General features: G+C 36.2%; 1 protein-coding gene across 1 annotated transcript; it reads left to right on the plus strand.

Annotated features, from left to right (window-relative positions):
• Positions 1–1,174: 1,174 nt before the first annotated feature.
• crygn2 (crystallin, gamma N2) lies at positions 1,175–7,387 on the plus strand. The gene is made up of 4 exons (XM_088642941.1): positions 1,175–1,289; positions 2,939–3,187; positions 3,891–4,036; positions 7,163–7,387. Exons 1-4 carry the CDS (start codon positions 1,269–1,271, stop codon positions 7,296–7,298), a joined length of 552 nt encoding a protein of 183 aa, XP_088499067.1. The 5' UTR covers positions 1,175–1,268; the 3' UTR covers positions 7,299–7,387.
• The last annotated feature ends 2,595 nt before the right edge of the window (positions 7,388–9,982 follow it).

The raw sequence follows: 9,982 nt of genomic DNA on the forward strand, positions 1-9,982 counted from the left end.
TCAAGGTAAGACTAACTTGTGCAACACCATAAGTGCCATGTTAAATCCTCCAAGCTCCATGCTCTGTGCCTTTTGATGGACAGAGAAGCCTCTATTTAAAATTATAATTATATTAAAATTAAAATATATTGGATTAAATGGTTAGAAAATAGATGGATGAATAAGTAATAATATTATCAATAATCATCATTCATATTTTCAAATGATTTAAATACTCCTTACGCTGCTTTTTTCACCATTGCACACAAATTGTATTTACCAATCATATCTACTTTTGTGGTGTTTTAAATTTTTATATTTCAACAGCAACGGAGTCTAGGTACTGTAAGTATCTTGTGAAAATACACTTTCATTTTTTTGGTTGCTGTAGCAATGTTCTGAGATACAACTCACAACACATAAAGTAATACAGATGATAAACAAGTAATGGAATAAAATTCCCTGATAATGTTGTTTGAAGTTGAAGGATGATTCTATCAATCTTTATGACACAATGAAACTAACCTTTGTAAAACTCCCCAAAATGTTTCCATAAGAAAGTTGAGCCAAATTAGGCCAGAGAAGTTAATCAGTGTACTGTACATAATTTTCTCAGAACAAAGCTATTAAAATATTCTGAATAGTTCAAAATGCTTCAAGTATCCTAAGAAATGTTCCAGCTGAACACAAGATATTACCATGAGAAGCAGCCGTCTCTGTGAAGGAACCTAGAGGTCAGTCCCTAAACATCACATCCTGTAGCTGCTGGGCTTGAAGAACAAAGAAAAGCTTGTCTTTAACACAAACAGAAGAGAACAGGGCAGAGACTGATAGTACTGTATTTCGACAGCAGGTAGTAGTGAAAATTAGTTCAGCACAGCAGATGTTTTCTGTAAGGGCCTTTAAAGCTGCAAATTCTAACACTAAGATGCCAGCATTGCCTGTTTTTGCCCCCTGCATCTGTCATGATGTGCATGTGGCACTAGACTAAAAAGAGCACAGGAGAAAGAAAAAAGACTCACATGTGCAAAACCAGCATGTGAAATCCCTTCCAAGCAAATCTTTTGTCAGGTTGTCTGCACTAAATCCAAACCCCAGAATCAGCAGTGCCAACTGTAAGAGAAACTGTCTGTGAAGCAAAACCTTTAAGCTCTCCATTGTGGTCCCTTTGTTGAATTAACCTCGCGATACTGCTGCCCGTTCCCACAGCCATATATATTGGGGTGTCCAACTTTTTCACTGTCACACTTTCTCACTTCTGGGTTAGTTTGGACAGCATCCAGTGCAACATGTCTCAGTACTCTGGAAAGGTAAGTACCTGGGGTTTTTGCTCAAACAGCATTCTTGCATTAAGTCTATCATCCCTGTTACCTATAAATTCCTTGGATAAACAAAATACCTCACCAACTGCCAGAGATTACAGTGCTTTTGCGTGACCACTATGGCTTGTTCAAAGAACCTGAGGAACTCTAAAGGCAAAGTCACAATTGCATTCATAGCGGAATAATATTACATTCATCACAGGGTCTGTGGATCTTTAATTGCATTTTTTTCATTATGGAATACTTAAAAAAATGTTCAGATAAATGCAAAACCCTTGCCTTATTCATAAGTTAGCCCATTATGACCTTTTTTAGCATTGAGATCTTATTTTTTTAGCTTTTGCATATTTAAAAAGTTACATACTGTATTTGGTGGTCTGGGATGTTAGAACAGATCTTAAGCATTAAGTAAAACTACATATTATGAACAGTAACAGTATAAATCAATATAAAAATACAAACACTGTAAGGTGCAATAGAAAACATTTACTATATTTGCACCTAAGAATGGCTGTACACGAATGAACTAACAATCGCTATTGTTTTCCTTTCTTCTTGTGCAATGCGCAGTCAACAGGTGAAATTAATTGGCAGTGAGAAGCCTTTTACATGGCCAAAGTAATGATGATAATTGTTTCAGATCAAGCTTAAATGCATTTTTTATTGAATTTTAAAACAGAATACAAACATAGATAACATGCTTAAATGGCAGCCAAGACCTCAGCTAAGCAGGACTGAGCTGACCTTGGTGCCAAGGCAAAGATCCATTTAAACCTGCACTTTGGATTCAGCTTGAGTTTGTCTGGCCTGATGCAAAGATACTGGCTGGATATTTCTGCCTTTAATATTTGGCGGCTGTACAATAATGGGAGAGGGCATGCAGCTTTGTAAAGGTTGTTCCGAAACTAAAATCCCTAAAGTTAAAACTACAGTACATGAAAATACAGAATAGAGGGAAAAGAAATACTAAATCAGAAAACCACATTTATGATATACCAAAGTTAGTTTTAAGTGGCTAATTAACTCTTCTACAGCTGTTGCTCTTACATGAGTATTATAGATGTAATTATATATATTCAACTGTGTTGAGAACAGCTTTCCGGTAAAAAAATGCTTTATCATCAAGACAAAGTCCAAGTTAAATTAAAAATAATATATTTTTTTTAATTTTCCTCTCTACTAACTACATCCACGTAATATGTTAAACAGCTGTAATTGTTTCAGACATAAAAGCAATGTTCCTTGATCCTTCATAATCTTTTTTATTAAAATTTGGCGAATCAACTTCAATGATAAAAAAGGAAAACATCACACATGATTTAAACAACTCACATTAATTAATATTGTACTTTTAAGTATTTGATCTTCTATAGATGTTAAAATTAAATATTTTCATACAATGCAAGATATGAATGATTTCACCATATACTGTATAAGTACTATTTAAATGCTATTGGGCACCCAGGCTCCCCCTACCACCCTGTACTGGATAAACTACAGTAGTTTAGAAAATGAATGGAATGATAAAATGTTATGATTTATTAGAAATAACTCATTTTTATATACTCATTTTATATACTTTTGGTCATTCTCTTTCCCTCATTGCTCTCTCTTCTGCGGTGCTGTCCCCTCTCTAGATAGTATTTTACGAAGGCAAATGCTTCACTGGACGGAAGCTGGAAGTCTATGGAGACTGTGACAACTTCCAGGACCGGGGATTCATGAACCGGGTGAACTCTGTCCGTGTGGAGAGTGGGGCCTGGATCTGCTATGACCACCCAGATTTCCGAGGACAGCAATATATCCTGGAACGTGGAGAGTACCCAGAATTTCAGCGCTGGAATTCTCACAATGACCACATGGGCTCTTGCAGGCCTGTGAGGATGGTAAGGACCCATAGAAACATGAGGGAGGTTAAAGACAAGGGGAGGCCATTCAACCCTTCCGTTTCATCAAGTTTAATGTAGCTACTGTAACCGACCGATCTGAGGATTTCATCCCAATATCTGTGGGATTTTGCTGCAAATGAGTTACAAAGCCTATTTATGAGTTAGTTACTATTGTTATGAATAGCTAATAATGAACATCATTTTCACATACAGTATATTCAATATGATTCAGTATACTGATCATACTAAATATGAGGGAATGAACTGGAATTTGTATCTGTTTCTTAAACATTTTTCAACAAAAAATACTATGTAAACTACAGATAAAAGCACTTACTTTTAAAAGCACCTATACAGCCTCTACTATTAAAGTTTAGTTTTTGACTCATTGTTGCTTGCACTGATTTGAATACAATACTGTTTACTAAGCACAACGATAAATAAAGAAAAAAGCTTTTCCCCACATAATTATTTTTAAAAGCTAGGTGCTGTAAAGTGTGCCGAGGAAATCATACTGCTGTGACACACATCTCATGTCATTCCCTCCTATTCAATTTCTCAAGACCTTTTCAGACACTTTTTTAGAAAGATTTCATCTTTATCTTTTATCAGTGAAGAGGTAATACGATACAGGATACATTGCTCCCTCTCGGTCAATGGCTGTATTTGCTGTTTAATGTTGGGTTTTGTTGTCCATTAGCACGGGGAGCACTACAGAATCGAGCTGTTCGAGGGCTGTAACTTCACCGGGCAGTGCATGGAGTTCTGCGACGACTGCCCATTCCTGCAGGGCCGTGGCTGGAACAAGAACTGTGTCAATGCCATCAAGGTCTACGGGGATGGAGCGTAAGTGTCTACACCTCTCTTTACACATTGAACTGCTGCTGCAAAAGCATGCTAGTCAAAAGCATGATTAGAACTTTGCTCCTATACTTCAGTCACATCTCACTCATTGGATTGGCTTTGCATGGAAGATATACATGCCATGCAAAGCCACGCTTTTTCACAGGTACAGTCTCTCGTTATCGGGCACTAGGTGTGCTTATTCTGAAGCGTTATTGTATTCTAATATCTTGTCTCAGGTTTATTTGTATATACTGATGTACAGTACAACATGCATGGACCCTGTACTGTATGTGCCTGGCAGTGAAAGGAATATCAGCCTTGCTAAAGGATAGGATGAGGAGGATTTCAACACAAAAAAAGACATATGGGGTGATAGGACATGAAATGGACGAACCTGAATGTGGAAATTGATTGAATGGGAATTCTTAGCAGAGCAACTTTAGAAATGGCATCTGTATCTTGCTGACAGCCAAGGTTATTCTTTTACACTCTCTGGATGCTTTACATAAACAAACCTGTGATGTTGAGTGGTATGTCAGTAGACATCCGTGCTGATCCCAAGGGAGATGTCACCATGCCACGCTGGCTTGTGCGGACTGGTACAGAGGTGTGCCGTTGATATGTCTATTTTATAAGAATATAAAAATATGGATCTGTGGTCTTGCAATCACAGTTAAAACATCAGTATAGTACTAATGTTACTCGTGCACCATATTAACGGGAAAGGTCTCATATTAATAGTGGAGTGAAAGCTAGTGTCAGTGGAGCAGTGCTTCCTGACTATTGGTAACATCCATATGGAATGGTATTGTAAAATCCATGTGGTAGCAAATAACTTTTCTGACCACAGATACCAACAGTCCTGCGCTATGGATTCCAACTGCCTTTCCCCACTCTACTGATGTACATCGTGGAATTCTCTGACTGCTTTCCAAACTGACTGTCTTTCCCGTGGTTAACCTCAAAGCTATGTGCACCTAATTATCAGCATGTGCATATAGTAGGACATTCAATTGGTGTGTAGAATTTGCACATATAGAGCTCAATTTATGGTACTGAAATTATACTCAAAGAAAAAAAATGTGAATGATGTACATCAATGTACAGTATACTTTTAATAACCCCAGTCCCAGAAATGTTCATTTTTCCAAACTTAAAGAGGAGTTAAGCTTGAATTTGACCCTGGTAGTACTGTGATTCTTTGTGATCATCACCAACAATATGGTGAAAGATTTTACATTACTTTTGAGATGCTGCACCACACCACACAAGTATCTTTCAAGCAAGAGTAGTCCTTGTCTAACATCTGTTGCTGCAAAATAAGGGAGATTGGTCATGGAGATAAAAACCTGTCAGGAGTCTTTAGTGATGGGCATCATGAACATGTGCAGAAATCCTCTGCATGACTGACAGTGACATTATCTTTTCAGTTATCTCACAGCAAAATATACTATTTATCTGCAATTAAAAAAATATCAGTGGGTATATACAGTGCAGCCATTAATTATATTGATTGCTGTTTTCAATATATTCTGCCATCCAAAAAAATGTGCTAAGAAATTTTTGAAACAATTGACCAGTTTAGTAGAATACCAGTCTGTTGAAGACTCTAATACTTGATTCCCCTAGGCATTTTTGCTTGATAATGCTGTTATCTTTGAATGAATTACTCTTTGTGATGCTTGCTAATAGAAAGCCTTTAGTCTAAGCATTAATAAATTCTTAATCTCATGTTCATGTAAGGTGTGTAGCCAGGGCTTGAAGCACTGTGTTGGAATTACCTTAGATATAATATTTATCATGTAAATGTGCATACGTTTACTTTTTCTGGAACACCTAGGGGATTTAAATTAATGTCGTTTAGAAGGACAATGTGAGATTCAAAATGAGATTCAAATTAATCTCACTAGTCAAACCTGACAAACCTCACATTCATTACTTAAGGTTATGACAGAAATACACCCTTCTCCTGTTTTATTTGAATGTGTATATATAATTTCAACTTATTAAGCCTTTATCTGGATGAAATAAATAATTCGTAAGATGTAGGAGTATATTGTGTGTTGTTAAAGGATTTGGACATTCTTCTCACATTGTGCAGACAGACATTTCTTGTTTAATGCTGATTTTCATTCTTATATTGCATATATAAGGGAAGAGGAATACACTTGATCAAACTCAAAATTTAAGTTTTACCAAGATATTTTTACAAGTGTTACTGTACATTTACAGATCCGTCTACCTCAGCTACAGACAGCTTTTAATAACATCAGTGCCTTTACAGTAAACATAATGGTTTGTAAAGAAGGATTTGTGCTTTTCTTCTTTCTTGAATTAAATTTTAGTAGTTACTTTTGTGTGTGAGTAAACTGAATTTGCTGATTAAATTGTTGATTTTTGTTTAAGGAAAATTAAATATATCATCTAGAATCATCACCTGCTTTTGAGATGATTCTGTTAGACATTCTGTAAAACATGATTGTCAGTGTAAGTTATAGGAGTTTTGCTGTTTATTATTTTACTATTTTAAAATACTTTTGTTACTTGTAGTAGAATACTTTAACTATTTTCACCTTGTTTTTCTGGGTTCTTTTAATTAAAACGGGCAGTTGATTATATGATAACTCTTTTTTGGCAGGAAAATTTTTCCATGTTGTTAGAAAATGTATCACTTCTGCTTAGTTAGTAAAACTATAACTGTCTATTGGAGGTTACATTTGTGACCAAAAATAAAAAAAACAAAGAAATGTGCTAATGGAGTACAATACAAATGGAATTGATGGTTATGTCCTAGACAAAAGCCAGATTGCTTTTTGCACAAGCTACAGTTTTAGAGCACTGCTCTGCCTCACTAAAAGGAAATACTGAAATCAACTATTTTCCAATATGAAAAAAAGGAACACTGGTTGTTTTAAAATAAAGCCAGCTTCCACACTTTTCACTGCAGGAAAAAGAGAAGGAAGCACTTTTTAGAGTATGCAGTGCTCCAAATGCTCTTTCTTTTCAGCCACTAGATATTGGATACTCAAACCTGAACATTGCACACGCTTTTCTCCTTTATAACCTTTGATGTGTTATAAACGGCATGTCTCTAAACTTAGATTTTCTCTGTCTCTCTATCCTCAGCTGGGTAATGTATGAAGAGCCAAACTACCGTGGCCGCATGTACATCGTGGAGAGAGGAGATTTCCGCACTCACAATGAGTGGCAGGGACACAGCGCCAACATCCAGTCCATCAGACGGGTGGTCAACTACTTTTAAATCCTGTGATGAGTCAGACTGTATCACTTTTACCTCTGCCTAGTGAAGCTATAAAATAAAATACACACAAAAAAAAACATTTATCAAAACCTGGTGGAGTCATTTTTTCATGGAAAACAATTAAAAAATCTCGGGCTGAAGAAACATTTATTTGACAAAAGACAAGATAGAATTTTATATTTTTCAAAATTCTGAGCTAGCAGTTGGGATGCATCTTTATTATAGAAACAAAACTATCTTTCAGCAGGACAGTTTGCATGAAACTGGAGTGGATTGGAGGAGCATAGTGAAAGGATTAAAAGCACAAAACAAACTTTGGATTTTTGTCAAACTAGCCAAAATCTAATTTTGCAGATATATCCAATATTGAATAGCTTAAAAGCATTTCCTCAGGGTGGTCTGGTTTACTCCCATGGTGGGAGATCATTGCTCTCTCGCAGAGCTGAGGCCCTATGCTCAATTCCTGGGGTGCTCCTTGTGTGGAGTTAGTTTGTCCTCCCTATGTTAACGTGGGTTTTCTCTGGATGCTCCAGTTTCCTCCCACAGTCCAAAGACATACTGGGAGGCTAACTGGATTCTGGGAAAGTTGGCCCTGGTGTGAGTGTGTGTGTGTCTGTGTCGGTCTGCCGGTGATGGACTGGTGTTCTGTCCAGGGTGTGTCCCACCTTGTGTCCATTGTCTGCTGGCTCCCCTGTGACTCTGTACTGGATAAAGTGATTAGAAAACAGATATACTGTATAAATTATACAATATTACCATGTTTATGATGTGTAATGACGTGATCAAAACACACAAACAGAATTCCATGATGAATGAGAGTCACTGAATCCACTGCATCACTCAGAGACCCATAAGCTTGCCAATGAAAATCGTTGATCATATTTTACATGAAAAAAAACCACTTCATAAACTAGTCACTATTCAGCAGAAAACAAGAAAATCATAATATAACTATTATTATTTAGTGGCTTTCTTTTCTAGCGCAAATATGGCACAACATTTATTTTTTCTCTAAGCATTAAATTAGCAAAAAAAATCAATATTAGATTTTTTGCTAAGCATCCTCATGGTTTAAAATCCACTGCCTTGAAACCTGATAGAGATAGTTATTAAACTAGAAAATTCTGGGTGTTTTGAAATCTTTGTTTTCTCCTGCCTGGAAACTGGAAGAAAGTCACATGAAAGCTGACAGCTATTGAAAGGCTTTTCAGTGGCATTGTGGGGGGTAGATATTGAATACAGCCAATACTCCTCTGTTTCCTATGGAATTTGTTGAATTGCCTCTAGTGGATTGAGCAACAGGAAAAACTTCAGACAAAGTTACGAAAAACTAGTCCCCATTGCAAAACAGACTCTGTGATTAAGATGGAAAGCATTTCATACCCTTTAAGAAACTGCTAATTTGATGTTCAAATACCTGTTAGCAAAGGCTTATCAGTCAATATTTTTAAATGATTTGGCATACTTCCTTTTACTTTCATATTTCTTTGAAAATATTAAACTAAGGGATAATATTTTGCATTTACTGTGCTAAGATGAGTCAGTGTGAAACATTGATAGGATGTTAAAAAAGACATAGCTGCGTCTGTGTTTTTAGTAAGTAATTCTAAGCAAAAAATAATAATTTTACAAAGATTTTACTTCTTCTTCTACTTTATAATATTTGGCCAACTGAATTATTTTAACATACAATGGTTTCTAGTCCCTATTATAGATGATACAACAATAGTATATACAATATTATGTAAATCAAATTTATATAATGGTTTAAGTGGAGCAACTTTAAATTCATTATATCCTTTAAGTTTTAGCCTAATAATTTAAAACAATTTACCCCTAATAGGGATTTATTTTATGCATTTTGATGTTTGCTACTCACTCTTTCTGTTCCCTGCTCCCGCCTCTCGCTCCTCCTCTCTCCCAGCTTTTGTTCTCCCGCTACATTACCTTTGCCTGCTGCCCTGTCTTTCTCACACCTGAAGAAGGCTCCACGGACGAAACGTTGTTTTCTTTCTTCTCTTTTCAGCATGGAATAAACCTATAACTTCTTCCTTTGCAACTTTTAACATAGACTAATTATCTTAAAACTGATTTATTGAAAAAAAATAATAATAGAGGAATGAGAACCGGAAAAAATACAGCAATAATTGTTTTATTTGCTGATAGGTTTACAAGAGGGCATAATATTGGGATTTTATTTTCGTCTAAATAAGTGGGATTGGTTTTGTGAGTAAGATATTCCAACAGGACATTCTGTAACACATCAGTGGATGTAAATTCTATATGTTTTGGAAAACAACTGTGAAAATTGTCAGGTGTCTTCGATCTCCATTATTATCACACTAATTAAGACAGTGGAACAGGAAGTTTCATTACATGTCCCCGGGGCTACAGTATGTCATCTCATGGGTCCTAAAGCCCCTTGACTCCCCTTCTTATTCATACCCCACCGCTGGGGCTTTTCTCTCTTTGACTGGAATATATCATACATTTCTTTCTGTTAAATGCCAGTAACTATTATACATGAAGAATAGTCTAAAATTGCGGTTTACAAATGGTGATGGAATCGTTTAACCAGATATGTCCACAATGAGAACAAATGCCAATGTACAGTACACAGTATGGCTTTTCCTGGAGCAGTAAAAGTGAAGCAACTTTATTGCAAGTTACACCAGCGGCAACCA

The sequence above is a fragment of the Lepisosteus platostomus genome, chromosome 8 (genome assembly GCF_059453375.1).
Source record: "Lepisosteus platostomus isolate fLepPlt1 chromosome 8, fLepPlt1.hap1, whole genome shotgun sequence".
Taxonomy (NCBI): Eukaryota; Metazoa; Chordata; class Actinopteri; order Semionotiformes; family Lepisosteidae; genus Lepisosteus; species Lepisosteus platostomus.